Source organism: Pristiophorus japonicus, chromosome 7 (assembly GCF_044704955.1).
Source record: "Pristiophorus japonicus isolate sPriJap1 chromosome 7, sPriJap1.hap1, whole genome shotgun sequence".
Taxonomy (NCBI): Eukaryota; Metazoa; Chordata; class Chondrichthyes; family Pristiophoridae; genus Pristiophorus; species Pristiophorus japonicus.
In genome coordinates this window covers 232593651-232610045 of record NC_091983.1, presented here as the reverse complement: position 1 = coordinate 232610045, position 16395 = coordinate 232593651, and the positions used below count along the sequence as shown (strand labels likewise).

Below are 16395 nucleotides of genomic sequence, written 5' to 3'. Positions count from 1 at the left end.
ATCAGTCCACACACTTGAGCCTCCTCGACACACCTCGTGGAGTCAGGGCAAAGTGCCTCTTTTAGCGTCTCGATGGCTTTGGCCATGGACCAGATACTGTGCCACGACATGCGCTGTGCCAAATCTTCATGGAACATCCAGCCCGCTCCTCCTTTATCCAATAGGCTCCTGACTCTGGTCATCTTGCCAGCCAGTGTCTTTCCCTCTGCCAGCCACGTGACACGCGGACGTGGAGGCACGGATTCCTGAGCAGCAGCTCCCGGAGTATAGCTGTCACTCCTGACGGGGGAGAACTCCGGCTGGAGGTGACAGCATTGCAGATCCTGATCATTACATGGTAAAAGACAGGCAGCTCCTGCAAGGAGGCCCAGCCACACCCCAGATTTATTGGCAATAGCTGAGTGCTATAATTGAGTCCGTGCAGCTAGCGGAAGAAATACGTCGCCAGCGCACACCATTTGGGAAGATCCCTGACGTACAGATATCTCTACAGGGTCTGAAGACGGAAGGTCGCAGCCTGGGTACACACCCACACCAACGCCTGACTGCCCTCTCTAAGCAGGAGACTGATAACATGGCACAGACCCAATGCTTCCCTTTGATCCTGAAGTCAACAAGCATCTTCTGAATCTTGGCGACTGATACGTCCTTACTACACAGTATAAATGCACACGAGGCCCATGCTTGAGAGAAAGTCAGTCTGTGACCTGTCCTTTATTCCTTAGCACTCAAGTGATAAAGGTGGGTGGAGCTTCCCCTTTTATACCTGAAAGTCCAGGTTAGGAGTGTCTCCCACCTAGTGGTCAGTGTTCTCACGGTGTGCAACTTAGGTCAGTTTATACATGGGTTACAATGCTGGTTGAATACATGACATCACCTCCGCCACCCCCCAAAGTCTTATTGGGATCACAGGTTTGCGGCAGATTTGTCCATTGGTAAGTTTAACTACCAGAATCCTATTTCCCTCTTTGGCAACCACAGTGCCTGCGAGCCATTTGGGTCCTGCAGCGTAGTTGAGGACAAAATCAGGATCATTTACATCAATACATCGCGCCCTCGCATTCTTGTCATGGTAGTGATATTGTGACTGGCGCCTGCTCTCGACAATTTCTTTCATGGTGGTGTGTATAAGGGATAATCGGTTTTTGAGCATCCTTTTCATTAGTAGCTCAGCGGGTGGAACCCCTGGGGGCGAGTGTGGTCGGGTTCTATAGGCCAACAGGAGGCGTGATAAGTGGGTTTGTAGGGAATCCCCTTGGAATCTGAGCATCCCCTGTTTGATTATCTGCACTGCTCGTTCTGCCTGGCCGTTTGAGGCCGGCTTGAACGGTGCCGTTCTAACATGGTTAATTCCATTGCCTACCATGAAGTCCTGGAATTCAGTGCTTGTGAAGCACGGGCCACTGTCACTGACCAAGATGTCCGGTAGACCGTGGGTGGCAAACATTGCCCGTAGACTTTCTACCGTGGCAGAGGATGTGCTTGAATTTAAAATGTCACACTCAATCCATTTGGAGTCGGCGTCTGCTACAACCAAAAACATTTTCCCCATGAAAGGACCTGCGTAGTCCACATGGATGCGTGACCAAGGCTTGGCGGGCCATGGCCAAGGGCTAAGGGGGGCTTCCCTGGGCGCATGGCCCAGCTGGGCACACGTGTTGCACCTGCGAACACAAAGTTCCAGATCTGCATCTATCCCTGGCCACCAAACGTGTGACCTGGCAATTGTCTTCATTGTGACAATGCCCGGGTGCCCATTGTGGAGTTCTCTGATGAACACCTCTCTACCCATCTGGGGCATGACTACGCGGTTTCCCCACAGTAGGCAATCGGCCTGAATCGAGAGTTCATTCTTGCGCCTGTGAAATGGTGTTCTTCCGTATTGTAACCCGTAATGAGTATGTTGTCCTGAAAAACCACCGTCCCTGGAATCGACTTGAGGAGGCTTTCCATATTTCGTTGGAAGATCGCGACGGCCGAGCGAATCCCGAACGGACATTTGTTGTACTCAAACAACCTCTTGTGTGTCGTGATGGTGGTCAGCTTCTTCGACTCACTCGCCAGCTCCTGGGTCATGTAAGTTGAGGTCAGGTCCAATTTTGAAAAAAGTTTGCCCCGGATAGCGTCGCAAAGAGGTCCTCCGCTCTCGGTAGCGGGTACTGGTCTTGGAGTGACACCCGATTGATGGTGGCCTTGTAATCGCCACATATCCTGACTGACCCATCTGCCTTGAGCACCGGCACAATTGGGCTCGCCCAGTCACTGAATTTGACTGGTGAGATGATGCCTTCCCTCAACAGGCGGTCCAATTCGCCTTCTATCTTTTCCCGCATCACGTACGGCACCGCTCTGGCCTTGTGGTGTACTGGCCTGGCGTCCGGGTTTATGTAAATCACTACCTTGGCCCCCATGAAAGTGCCAATGCCGGGTTGAAATAATGAGTCAAATTTGTCCAGGACCTGTGAGCATGATACTCGCTCCACAGAGGAAATTGCATTGACATCGCCCATTTCCAGTTCATGACAGCAAGCCAACTCCTCCCCAGTAGTGCGGGACCGTCCCCTGGGACAATCCAGAGTGGCAACCTGTTCTCCGAATCTTTGTGGCTCACGACTACCGTGGCGCTGCCCAGCACCGGAATGATCTGCTTTGTGTAAGTCCGTAGCTGTGCGTCAATCGGTGATAATTTTGGCCTCCTGGCCTTGGATGCCCACAACTTTTTGAACTGTTTGATACCCATCAGGGACTGGTTGGCACCCGTGTCTAACTCCATTGATATTGGGATGCCATTGAGGAGCACTTTCATCATTATCGGTGGCGTCCTGGTGTAAGAACTGTATACATGCTCCACATGAACTCGCTGAACTTCAGCTTCCAGCGATTTCCCCCAGTGTCCATTTCTGCAATTTCTGCAGGTATTTTACTCATCTCTGCAAAATCCGGCTGAATGTATGCCTCCACGCCTCCAGCATGAGTTGCGGTTTGAAACAAAAGGTCCCTTGCCAGTCGATCGTCCCTGACTGCCCCTGTTATTGTCCTTGAGTGCACCATTAACAGGTGTTGATGGCCCCATTACTGGCCGCATTGGCGTGAATCGCTGTTCAGCTTGCCATTGTCTCTGTCGAACTCCCCCTCTGGGTTCGACTACATGTTGGGGCATGCCTGACTGCCCTTGTCTGCCTGGAGAACTGTGTGCTGCTTTAACAATGTTGAATCTCTGTCCCAACCATTCCTTAACACAGTATCTCACGTCTGTTCTGCTAGTGGCCATGCTCGCGTGGTTTAAATCCCAGTTTCTTGTCGCCATTGATACGTCCTTACTACACAGTATAAATGCACACGAGGCCCATGCTTGAGAGAAGGTCAGTCTGTGACCTGTCCTTTATTCCTTAGCACTCAAGTGCTGAAGGTGGGTGGAGCTTCCCCTTTTATACCTGAAGGTCCAGGTTAGGAATGTCTCCCATCTAGTGGTCAGTGTTCTCACGGTGTACAACTTAGGTCAGTTTATACATGGGTTACAATGCTGGTTGAATACATGACAGCAACAGATTCGGGGGAGGGGCGGGGGATGTATCAAAGTGACCAATCAGTATCACAACATAGCGGCCATCAGTTGGTTTATGACCAGCGCCCTACCCCTGTAGGACAGCACTTGGAGCAGTCCTGTCCAGCGCCCTCGGTGAGCAGTGACTTTAGCCTCCAGCACTTGCCAGTTTGCCAGCCAGGCTTCCTCAGCAGGGTGAAGGTAAACTCCCAGGTTGAGGAGATGAGTTGTACTCCAGGTATAATTTCTGAGCTCCTCCCACCACTGACTGACCAGGAGTGCGGAACATTTCTCCCAGTTGATCCTCACAGAGAACGCGGCAGATTAGACCCGCTGGCACTCGCGCAACCTCCGCAAGACAACGGCATCCGTGACCATGAGGAGCACGTCAGCGACGTAAGCCGAGAGCACGACCTCCACGCCCGGCCCTTGGAGAGACCGTCCCGTAAACATCTTCCGCAAAAGATGCAGGAAAGTCTCCAGACAGAAAGCATGGAACTGGCCAGACAAGGGGCATTCCTGACGGTCCCATATCCCGAAGCCAAGGGACGCTGTCAAAGACCCGTTGACCTTAATCAGACACTCCACGCAAGTCAGTTCGAGTTAAAAAAATGTGTCCTGAATCTGAATGTGCGCATGAGCTGAATGTATCCTGAAGAGGCACTCGTGATCCATCCTGTTGATCCAGGGAAAGGAATGCCACCGACAGACCAGTCCTCTGGGAATGGTGGACCAGGTCCCGAAACAGATGGATGCTGTTGTGGATGGTCCGGCCCTGATCTGTGTAGGACTGGTCGGGGTGGATCATTTGGGCCAGCATGGTGCCAAGGCAAGCAAAGACTTGTCGTTCGTGCTAAGGAGGGAGACCAGGCACCAGATCTTCAGTAGGGGCAGATTTTCACTCTTGGGCAGCGGGATGATGACTGCCCTGCACTGAGAGAGGAATATCACCCCGGCCTCCAGACTTTCCCCAGGACTCACAGGTAGTCGCCCACCCCCACCCCAGAACATCCCAGAACTCCACGGTCTGACCGTCCAGCCCTGGGGACTTGCCCCTCGAACTGGCTGAGGGCACCGGCCAGCTCCCCCAGGCTTAGCGGGGCATCGAGCTGCTCACCACCCTTCGGGCTGACCTTCAGCAGGTCCTCGCACAAAATAATGCGAGCAACCTCGATAGGACGGATCCGCAGAGAACAGAGCCCCATAGTAGATACGGGCCTCGGCACTGATGCCCTTCTGATACGAGGCGAGGGATCTGTCGCTGGCCAGTGGCCCCAAGAGCTGCTAACGGAACCCCTCCCTCTTTTTCCATTGAGTAGAAGAAGGGCGCCCAATATTTATCCATCAACCAACATCACACTAAAAAACCCAGCAGATCTGGTCATTTATCAGGTTGCTGTTTGTGGGAGCTTGCTGGGCATAAATTGACTGCTGGATTTCCTACATTACAATAATGTTAAGATAAAGTAATTAATTGGCTGTGAAGATTTTGGGACATCCTAAGGTGGTGAAAGGCACTGTATAAATGAAAGTTCTTTCTCTCTTTCTCACACTCCCTCTCTCCCTCTGTTGCAGCTTCAGCAACACTGTTGTTCCCTGCACTCTGTCTGATGGCAGTGGGAGGAAGGTGTTTTTTCATAACAAACATTCAGGTAATGTAGGATTGTGTGTGATAGAGCATCAAGTGTACTGAGAGAGTGCTGCACTGTCAGAGGGGCAGTACTGAGGGAGTGCTGCACTGTCAGAGGGGCAGTACTGAGGGAGTGCTGCACTGCCAGAGGGGCAGTACTGAGAGAGTGCTGTACTGTCAGAGGAGCAGTACGGAGAGAGTGCTGTACTGTCAGAGGGGCAGTACTGAGGGAGTGCTGCACTGTCAGAGGGGCAGTACTGAGAGAGTGCTGCACTGTCAGGGGGCAGTACTGAGAGAGTGCTGCACTGTCAGAGGGGCAGTACTGAGAGATTGCTGCATTGTCAGAGGGGCAGTACTGAGAGAGTGCTGCACTGTCAGAGGGGCAGTACTGAGGGAGTGCTGCACTGCCAGAGGGGCAGTACTGAGAGAGTGCTGCACTGTCAGAGGGGCAGTACTGAGGGAGTGCTGCACTGTCAGAGGGGCAGTACTGAGGGACAAAGGGTGTTAAGAAAGCAAGCCTGAAGGCTTTGTGTCTTAATGCAAGGAGTATCCGCAATAAGGTGGTTGAATTAACTGTGCAAATAGATGTTAACAAATATGATGTGATTGGGATTACGGAGACATGGCTCCAGGATGACCAGGGCTGGGAACTCAACATCCAGGGTTATTCAACATTCAGGAAGGATAGAATAAAAGGAAAAGGAGGTGGGGTAGCATTGCTGGTTAAAGAGGAGATTAATGCAATAGTTAGGAAAGACATTAGCTTGGATGATGTGGAATCTATATGGGTAGAGCTACAGAACACTAAAGGGCAAAAAACGTTAGTGGGAGTTGTGTACAGACCTCCAAACAGTAGTAGTGATGTTGGGGAGGGCATCAAACAGGAAATTAGGAGTGCATGCAATAAAGGTGCAGCAGTTATAATGGGTGACTTTAATATGCACATAGATTGGGCTAGCCAAACTGCAAGCAATACGGTGGAGGAGGATTTCCTGGAGTGCATAAGGGATGGTTTTCTAGACCAATATGTCGAGCAACCAACTGGCGGGGAGGCCATCTTAGACTGGGTGTTGTGTAATGAGAGAGGATTAATTAGCAATCTCATTGTGCGAGGCCCCTTGGGGAAGAGTGACCATAATATGGTGGAATTCTACATTAGGATGGAGAATGAAACAGTTAATTCAGAGACCATGGTCCAGAACTTAAAGATGGGTAACTTTGAAGGTATGAGGCGTGAATTGGCTAAGATAGATTGGCGAATGATACTTAAGGGGTTGACTGTGGATGGGCAATGGCAGATATTTAGAGACTGCATGGATGAATTACAACAATTGTACATTCCTGTCTGGCGTAAAAATAAAAAAGGGAAGGTGGCTCAACCGTGGCTATCTAGGGAAATTAGGGATAGTATTAAAGCCAAGGAAGTGGCATACAAATTGTCCAGAAATAGCAGCGAACCTGGGGACTGGGAGAAATTTAGAACTCAGCAGAGGAGGGCAAAGGGTTTGATTTGGGCTGGGAAAATGGAGTACGAGAAGAAGCTTGCAGGGAACATTAAGGTGGATTGCAAAAGTTTCTATAGGTATGTAAAGAGAAAAAGGTTAGTAAAAACAAACGTAGGTCCCCTGCAGTCAGAATCAGGGGAAGTCATATCGGGGAACAAAGAAATGGCAGACCAATTGAACAAGTACTTTAGTTCAGTATTCACGAAGGAGGACACAAACAACCTTCCGGATATAAAAAGGGTCAGATGGTCTCATAAGGAGGAGGAACTGAGGGAAATCTTTATTAGTCGGGAAATTGTGTTGGGGAAATTGATGAGATTGAAGGCCGATAAATCCCCAGGCCCTGATGGACTGCATCCCAGAGTACTTAAGGAGGTGGCCTTGGAAATAGCGGATGCATTGACAGTCATTTTCCAACATTCCATTGACTCTGGATCAGTTTCTATCGAGTGGAGGGTAGCCAATGTAACCCCACTTTTTAAAAAAGGAGGGAGAGAGAAAGCAAGGAATTATAGACCGGTCAGCCTGACCTCAGTAGTGAGTAAAATGATGGAATCAATTATTAAGGATGTCATAGCAGCGCATTTGGAAAATGGTGAAATAATAGGTCCAAGTCAGCATGGATTTGTGAAAGGGAGATCATGCTTGACAAATCTTCTGGAATTTTTTGAGGATGTTTCCAGTAAAGTGGACAAAGGAGAACCAGTTGATGTGGTGTATTTGGACTTTCAGAAGGCTTTCGACAAGGTCCCACACAGGAGATTAATGTGCAACATTTAAGCACATGGGATTGGGGGTAGTGTGCTGACGTGAATTGAGAACTGGTTGTCAGACAGGAAGCAAAGAGTCGGAGTAAATGGGTACTTTTCAGAATGGCAGGCAGTGACTAGTGGGGTAACGCAAGGTTCTGTGCTGGGGCCCCAGCTGTTTACACTGTACATTAATGATTTAGATGAAGGGATTAAATGTAGTATCTCCAAATTTACGAATGACACTAAGTTGGGTGGCAGTGTGAGCTGCGAGGAGGATGCTATGAGGCTGCAGAGTGACTTGGATAGGTTAGGTGAGTCGGCAAATGCATGGCAGATGATGTATAATGTGGATAAATGTGAGGTTATCCACTTTGGTGGTAAAAACAGAGAGACAGACTATTATCTGAATCGTGACAGATTAGAAAAGGAAAGCAACGAGACCTGGGTGTCATGGTACATGGCATGCAGGTACAGCAGGCGGTTAAGAAAGCAAATGGCATGTTGGCCTTCATCGCGAGGGGATTTGAGTATAGGGGCAGGGAGGTGTTGCTCCAGTTGTACAGGGCCTTGGTGAGGCCACACCTGGAGTATTGTGTGCAGTTTTGGTCTCCTAACTTGAGGAAGGACATTCTTGCTATTGAGGGAGTGCAACGAAGATTCACCAGACTGTTTACCGGGATGGTGGGACTGACCTATCAAGAAAGACTGGATCAACTGGGCTTGTATTCACTGGAGCTCAGAAGAATGAGAGGGGATCTCATAGAAACGTTTAAAATTCTGACGGGTTTGGACAGGTTGGATGCAGGAAGAATGTTCCCAATGTTGGGGAAGTCCAGAACCAGGGCTCACAGTCTAAGGATAAGGGGTAAGCCATTTAGGACCGAGATGAGGAGAAACTTCTTCACCCAGAGAGTGGTGAACCTGTGGAATTCTCTACCACAAAAAGTATTTGAGGCCAATTCACTAAATATATTCAAAAGGGAGTTAGATGAAGTCCTTACTACTCGGGGGATCAAGGGGTATGGCGAGAAAGCAGGAAGGGGGTACTAAAGTTTCATGTTCAGCCATGAACTCATTGAATGGCGGTGTAGGCTAGAAGGGCTGAATGGCCTACTCCTGCACCTATTTTCTATGTTTCTATTTTCTATGTTTCTTAGGAGAGAGAGAGAGATGGCTGCAAACTGCTGTCTCTTATACCCGAAAAATACTTCTGAATTCTCGCACCAAAAACCAGTCCTTTGCCTGAGGCAGTCCAACCAACAGCAATGAATCAGCTCTTCGACCTGTACCTTTGTTACTGGGCTCTTCCTGGGGATAAAGGCTCCATCGTCTGGGTGGCCAAATGGCTTACTTTGACGTAAGGTTCCCGCGCTCCGGGGCTCTCAGTCATTTCGATGGCTTGAGCACTGACCAGTTTACCTGATCTCTCACTGATGGGTTCCCATTACATGACAAAGGGTCCTGCATCATTCACCTTCCTACGATTTCAGCCATTGACCCATCCCCGCCCACCTGATGTGGATTCCTGTGGAACATGTCTGGACTTATCCCAATCCTCTATCTGCTCTTCTGCAGTAACAGAAAATATGGAAAAGCAATGTCCAAAACTTAAGTCCAAAATGTTTACGCTGATGCTGTCGATGTTTCCTCCGATTCTTACCTGTGGTGCAGTGTGTTTGGATGGAGTGTGTGAGTGAGTGAGTGTGGTGCAGTGTGTTTGGGTGGAGTGTGTGAGTGGGTCAGTGTGGTGCAGTGTGTTTGGATGGAGTGTGTGAGTGAGTGAGTGTGGTGCAGTGTGTTTGGGTGGAGTGTGTGAGTGAGTGATTGTGGTGCAGTGTGTTTGGGTGGAGTGTGTGAGTGAGTGAGTGTTGTGCAGTGTGTTTGGGTGGAGTGTGTGAGTGAGTGAGTGTGGTGCAGTGTGTTTGGATGGAGTGTGTGAGTGAGTGAGTATGGTGCAGTGTGTTTCAGTGGAGTGTGTGAGTGAGTGAGTGTGGTGCAGTGTGTTTGGGTGGAGTGTGTGGAAGAGTGAGTGTGGTGCAGTGTGTTTCAGTGGAGTGTGTGAGTGAGTGAGTGTGGTGCAGTGTGTTTGGGTGAGTGTGTGGAAGAGTGAGTGTGGTGCAGTGTGTTTGGGTGGAGTGTGTGAGTGAGTGAGTGTGGTGCAGTGTGTTTGGGTGGAGTGTGTGAGTGAGTGAGTGTGGTGCAGTGTGTTTGGGTGGAGTGTGTGAGTGAGTGATTGTGGTGCAGTGTGTTTCAGTGGAGTGTGTGAGTGAGTGAGTGTGGTGCAGTGTGTTTCAGTTGAGTGTGTGAGTGAGCGAGTGTGGTGCAGTGTGTTTGGGTGGAGTGTGTGAGTGAGTGAGTGTGGTGCAGTGTGTTTGGGTGGAGTGTGTGAGTGAGTGAGTGTGGTGCAGTGTGTTTAGGTGGAGTGTGTGAGTGAGTGAGTGTGGTGCAGTGTGTTTGGGTGGAGTGTGTGAGTGAGTGAGTGTGGTGCAGTGTGTTTGGGTGGAGTGTGAGTGAGTGAGTGTGGTGCAGTGTGTTTCAGTGGAGTGTGTGAGTGAGTCAGTGTGGTGCAGTGTGTTTGGGTGGCGTGTGTGAGTGAGTGAGTGTGGTGCAGTGTGTTTGGGTGGAGTGTGTGAGTGAGTCAGTGTGGTGCAGTGTGTTTAGGTGGAGTGTGTGAGTGAGTGATTGTGGTGCAGTGTGTTTCAGTGGAGTGTGTGAGTGAGTGAGTGTGGTGCAGTGTGTTTGGGTGGGGTGTGTGAGTAAGTGAGTGTGGTGCAGTGTGTTTAGGTGGAGTGTGTGAGTGAGTGAGTGTGGTGCAGTGTGTTTGGGTGGAGTGTGTGAGTGAGTGAGTGTGGTGCAGTGTGTTTAGGTGGAGTGTGTGAGTGAGTCAGTGTGGTGCAGTGTGTTTAGGTGGAGTGTGTGAGTGAGTGAGTGTGGTGCAGTGTGTTTCAGTGGAGTGTGTGTGAGTGAGTGAGTGTGGTGCAGTGTGTTTGGGTGGAGTGTGTGAGTGAGTGATTGTGGTGCAGTGTGTTTCAGTGGAGTGTGTGAGTGAGTGAGTGTGGTGCAGTGTGTTTGGATGGAGTGTGTGAGTGAGTGAGTGTGGTGCAGTGTGTTTCAGTGGAGTGTGTGTGAGTGAGTGAGTGTGGTGCAGTGTGTTTGGATGGAGTGTGTGAGTGAGTGAGTGTGGTGCAGTGTGTTTCAGTGGAGTGTGTGAGTGAGTGAGTGTGGTGCAGTGTGTTTGGATGGAGTGTGAGTGAGTGAGTGTGGTGCAGTGTGTTTGGATGGAGTGTGTGAGTGAGTGAGTGTGGTGCAGTGTGTTTCAGTGGAGTGTGTGTGAGTGAGTGAGTGTGGTGCAGTGTGTTTGGGTGGAGTGTGTGAGTGAGTGAGTGTGGTGCAGTGTTTTTAGGTGGAGTGTGTGAGTGAGTGAGTGTGGTGCAGTGTGTTTCAGTGGAGTGTGAGTGAGTGAGTGTGGTGCAGTGTGTTTGGGTGGAGTGTGTGAGTGAGTGAGTGTGGTGCAGTATGTTTAGGTGGAGTGTGTGAGTGAGTGAGTGTGGTGCAGTGTGTTTCAGTGGAGTGTGAGTGAGTGAGTGATTGTGGTGCAGTGTGTTTAGGTGGCGTGTGTGTGAGTGAGTGTGGTGCAGTGTGTTTGGGTGGAGTGTGTGAGTGAGTCAGTGTGGTGCAGTGTGTTTGGGTGGAGTGTGAGTGAGTGAGTGTGGTGCAGTGTGTTTAGGTGGAGTGTGTGAGTGAGTGTGGTGCAGTGTGTTTAGGTGGAGTGTGTGAGTGAGTGAGTGTGGTGCAGTGTGTTTGGGTGGAGTGTGTGAGTGAGTCAGTGTGGTGCAGTGTGTTTAGGTGGAGTGTGTGAGTGAGTGAGTGTGGTGCAGTGTGTTTAGGTGGAGTGTGAGTGAGTGAGTGTGGTGCAGTGTGTTTGGGTGGAGTGTGAGTGAGTGAGTGTGGTGCAGTGTGTTTGGGTGGAGTGTGAGTGAGTGAGTGTGGTGCAGTGTGTTTGGGTGGAGTGTGAGTGAGTGAGTGTGGTGCAATGTGTTTGGGTGGAGTGTGTGAGTGAGTCAGTGTGGTGCAGTGTGTTTGGGTGGAGTGTGTGAGTGAGTGAGTGTGGTGCAGTGTCTTTGGGTGGAATGTGTGAGTGAGTGAGTGTGGTGCAATGTGTTTGGGTGGAGTGTGTGAGTGAGTGAGTGTGGTGCAGTGTGTTTGGGTGGAGTGTGTGAGTGAGTGAGTGTGGTGCAGTGTCTTTGGGTGGAATGTGTGAGTGATTGAGTGTGGTGCAATGTGTTTGGGTGATGTGCCTGCCATAGTTGAATAGCTGTCAGTGCCTGCAAGGTGTGATATGTGGATGTGAGTTTTGCAGCCATGGTACGGTTGTGAGTGTGAAGTGAAGCTCTGAATGTGAGGTATGAGTGGTGAACGGTCGAGATTGTTGGTAGGTGAGTGATGGGGTGTGGTGTATTGAGCACTGTGAGGCTTGTGGTGCAGATGGTGGGATGTGACATTTGCTGAAGCCTTCACTCCCCTTGACCTTCCGTGTGAGGTCATTAAACTTTTATCGGCACTGGATCCAGTTCCGTGGCATGGCACTGTTGGCCGTGACGTACGCAGCTACCTCTTGCCAGTGGGTTTTAATGGCTTCCTGCCACCCTGCGGGAACAGGAACCCACCTTCTCTCCTGTGCCACTACCAATGCCGCAAGACCCTCGGGCTCATTCTCCGTGTTGTTGCTGAGCCATGTCTCCAACTTCACTTACAATGAGGTGCTGCTGCATCATCGCACCTCCCCTTTAAGTAATGGAGAGAGACCAGGCCAAACATTACTGGCCATGAGACTGCGCCCGATATTGACCCACTTGTTGAGCACTAAGCCAACCAGCAGTGCGTTTACTGCTGAGATCACCTCTCCAATCATGTAAATGAGCAGGCAGCACAAATTTTGCCTGCTACCTGCACCACTTTGAATTGCTGCAGCCAAATTGCACTGGCCCATGACACCGCCCGTTTTCAGGCCATATCCAATTTCTAGACCTCGGCATCTTTTGTATAAATAAAACTCACATTCCAATCTGAATGGAGGCTGTGTGGTGCCATCTGCTGGCGTAATAGGGTATGACACATAAAGATCACAGGATGGAGCCTGGGCCTTTTCCTGCTGTGTGTGTGTGTGTGTGTGTGTGTGGGGCTCTGTACCACACCGACTGTGATCAGCTGACTCAGCACAGGCCGGGCATGAAGCCTGGGCCCTTGCTGCTGTGTGTGGCCCAGCTAACGATGGATCTGTTTGGGAGCGGCTTCAAGGGCACATAGAGCTCCAGTGACTGTTTTTGTTGTGTCTGATCCCCAGGTTGGAAACTTATTTGGGAACAAACGATCCACAGTTATCACACTGTACAACGGAGCCTTCAGTACCTCATCTGGCGTGTTTCTGCTGGTCAAGGTGAGAGGTGCAGGTCGCAAACTAGCTTATAAAAACAGATGGATTCAAACTGTACTCACTGCCTGGCTTAACATCCAGCTCAGAGGACCAGAGGGTGAAAGGTCAGGGCCTGACCTACTGACCCCACCCAGTGTTATCCATCAGAGAGAGGAGCCCTTCACTCCCTCTGTCTGGGGGAGAGGGGAGAGGCAGAGGAGAGAGTTCTGGCTGTAGAGAGAGAGAGGAGAAGAGAAAGAAAGGGGGCAAAGAGGGAGAGAGAGGTGGAGAGAGAGAGAGAGAGAGAGGGGGCACACGGAGAAAGAGAGGGAAGGGGGCAGTGTGAGATCGGAAAGGGTGCTGGGTTAGTGGTGTAGGAGAGAGAGAGGGGAGGGTGCGGAGTGAGGGGTGTGGGAGAGAGAAAGGGGAGGTGCGGAGTGAGATCAGGGAGGGTGTGGGGTGGGATAGGGGAGAGATAAAGGGGGAATGAGGGGCGAGAGATAAAGGGGGGTGTGGGGGGAGAGATAAAGTGGGGTGAGGGGGTTGAGATAAAGGGGAGAGTGCGGAGTGGTGTCAGGCGAGATCTGCTGTTAATGGTCACCTCTTGTTTTATTGCGTCCCACCCTTTCTCCCTGTAGGTGTTGTACGAGGCTGGCTTCTCCCTGAGGCCCATGTTCCTGTTCATCAGCTGCCTGAGCTGCTTGCACATCGTGCGTACCTGCCTCCTGCTCCCCCGCACACACATTCCCTATCCCCTGCCTGAGGAGTACAGCTATGGGTAAGGAGGGCAGGCAGAGTGAGTTACAGCATGGAATCTAATCCAGGGGTTTGGGGGATTATATAGAATAACAAATACCTGGGAGTGAGTTATAGGCTGGGATCTAATCAAGGTGCTCGGTGTGGTTTATATATAGAATACAGGTACAACGTCCCGAATCCGGAAACCTCGTCACCGAGGCCATTCTGGTTTTCGGGTTTTTCCGGATTTCGGAGAAGAAAATCCGACGTTCCAAATCCAGACACCCCTTGGCCGAGTTTCAGGTATTTCTGGATTTCGGAGACAATCCGACGTCCCGAATCCAGAAATATAATACAGAAAATTGCTGCAACTATATTACAGTTGTAAGGTGACCAGGACTGGGAACTGAATATTCAGGGATATTTGACAATTGGGAAGGACAGACAGAAAGGAAAAGGAGGTGGGGTAGCACTGTTAATAAAAGATGAGAACAGTGTGTTAGTGAGAAACGATATTGGTTCAGATGATCAAGATGCTAAATCAGTTTGGGCGGAGATAAAGAATAATAAGGGGAAAAAGTCGCTGGTGGGTGTAGTCTATTGGCCCCCTAACAGTAGCTACACTGTTGGATGGAGTATAAATCAAGAAATAATGGAGGCTTGTAATAAAGGAACGGCAATAATCATGGACAATTTTAACGTTCATATTGATTGGACAAGGCAAATTGTTGAGGGTAGCCTTGAGGAAGAGTTCATAGAGTGTATCCGGGATAGTTTCCCTCAACAGTACAGTGCAGAACCAACCAAGGAGCAGGCTATCTTCGATCTGGTACTGTGTAACAAGACAGGATTAATAAATGATCCTTTAGGAATGAGTGACCATAACATGGTTGAATTTCAAATTCAGTTGGAGGGTGAGAAAGTTAGTTCTCAAACTAGGGTTTTGATCTTAAATCAAGGAGACTACAAAGGTATGAGGGCAGAGTTGGCTCAAGTGGACTGGGAACATAGATTAAAGTGTAGGACGGTTGATGAGCAGTGGCATCAAATTGAAAACAAGGGCATACAATGTGGCCAAGACTAGTGGGAGGCCAGAGGATTGGAAACATAGAAACATAGAAAATAGGTGCAGGAGTTGGCCATTCGGCCCTTCGAGCCTGCACTGCCATTCAATAAGATCATGTCTGATCATGCAACTTCAGTACCCCTTTCCTGCTTTCTCTCCATACCCCTTGATCTCTTTAGCCGCATCAACAACTCTCTGCGGCAGGAAATTCCACAGGTTAACAACTCACTGAGTGAAGAAGTTCCTCCTCATCTCAGTCCTAAATGGCCTACCCCTTATCCTAAGACTATGTCCCCTTGTTCTGGATTTCGCCAACACCGAGAACATTCTTCCCGCATCTAACCTTTCCAGTCCCGTCAGAATCTTATACATTTCTATGAGATCCCCTCTCATCTTTCTAAACTCCAGTGAATAAAGGCCCAGTTGATCCAGTCTCTCCTCATATGTCAGTCCACTTTTAAAAGCCAGCAAAGAACGACTAAAACATTGATAAAGCGAGGGATGATAGATTATGAAAATTAACTCGCACAAAATATAAAAACAGACAGTAAGAGTTTCTACAGGTACATAAAAAGGAAGAGTGGCTAAAGTAAATGTTGGTCCCCTAGAGGTGAGACTGGGGAATTAATAATGGAGAACAGGAAAATGCCAGAGACATTGAACAAATATTTTGCTTCAGTCTTCATGGTAGAAGACATTAAAAACATCCCAATCGTGGATAATTAAGGGGCTATAGCGATGGAGGAACTTAATACAATCACAATCACTAATGAAGTAGTACTCGGTAAAATAATGGGACTAAAGGCTGACAAGTCCCCTGGACCTGATGGCTTACATCCTAGGGTATTAAAAGAAGTGGCTGCAGAGATAGTGGATGCATTGGTTGTAATCTACCAAAATTCCCTGCCTTCTGGGGCGGTCCCAGCGGATTGTAAAAATGCGAATGTAACGCCCCTATTTAAAAAAGGAGGCAGACAAAAAGCAGGAAACTATAGAAGAGTTAGTCTAACATCTGTCATTGGGAAAATGCTAGAATCCATTATTAAGGAAGCAGTAGCAGGACATTTGGAGAAGCATGATTCAATCAAGCAGAGTCAGCATGGTTTTATTAAAGATAAATCATGCTGGAATTCTTTGTGAGGATGTAACGAGCAGGGTGGATAAGGAGGAACCACTGGATGTGATGCATTTGGATTTCCAGAAGGCATTCGATAAGGTGCCACATAAAAGGTTACTGCGCAAGACAAAAGTTCACGGGGTTGGGGGTAATATATTAGCATGGATGGAGGATTGGCTAACTAACAGAAAGCAGAGAGTCAGGATAAATGGGTCATTTTCTGATTGGTAAACAATGACTAATGGGGTGCCGCAGGGATCAGTGCTGGGTCCTCAACTATTTACAATCTATATTAATGACTTGGATGAATGGACCAAATGTAATGTAGCCAATTTGCTGATTATACAAAGATGGGTGGGAAAGCAAATGGTGAGGAGTACACAAAAAATCTGCAAAGGAATACAGACAGGCTAAGTGAGTGAGCAAAAATTTGGCAGATGTAATATAACGTGGGAAAATGTGAGGTTATCTATTTTGGCAGAAAAAATAGAAAAGCCAATTATAATTTAATTGGAGAAAAATTATAAAGTGCTGCAGTTCAGATGGACCTGGGGTCCTTGTGCATGAAACACAAAAAGTTAGTATGCAGGTACACCAAGTCACCATCATCATAGGCAGTCCCTCGAACGA

At 49.1% G+C, this 16395-nt stretch overlaps 1 protein-coding gene across 1 annotated transcript in view; it reads left to right on the top strand.

Annotated features, from left to right (window-relative positions):
• Window positions 1-16395, top strand: part of LOC139266694 (equilibrative nucleobase transporter 1-like) — a 60068-nt gene that overhangs the window by 12516 nt on the left and 31157 nt on the right. The window contains exons 4-6 of the mRNA XM_070884284.1: window positions 5120-5196; window positions 12776-12868; window positions 13483-13622. Coding sequence (XP_070740385.1) covers window positions 5120-5196; window positions 12776-12868; window positions 13483-13622 — 310 coding nt within the window. The remainder of the gene's footprint in view (window positions 1-5119; window positions 5197-12775; window positions 12869-13482; window positions 13623-16395) is intronic.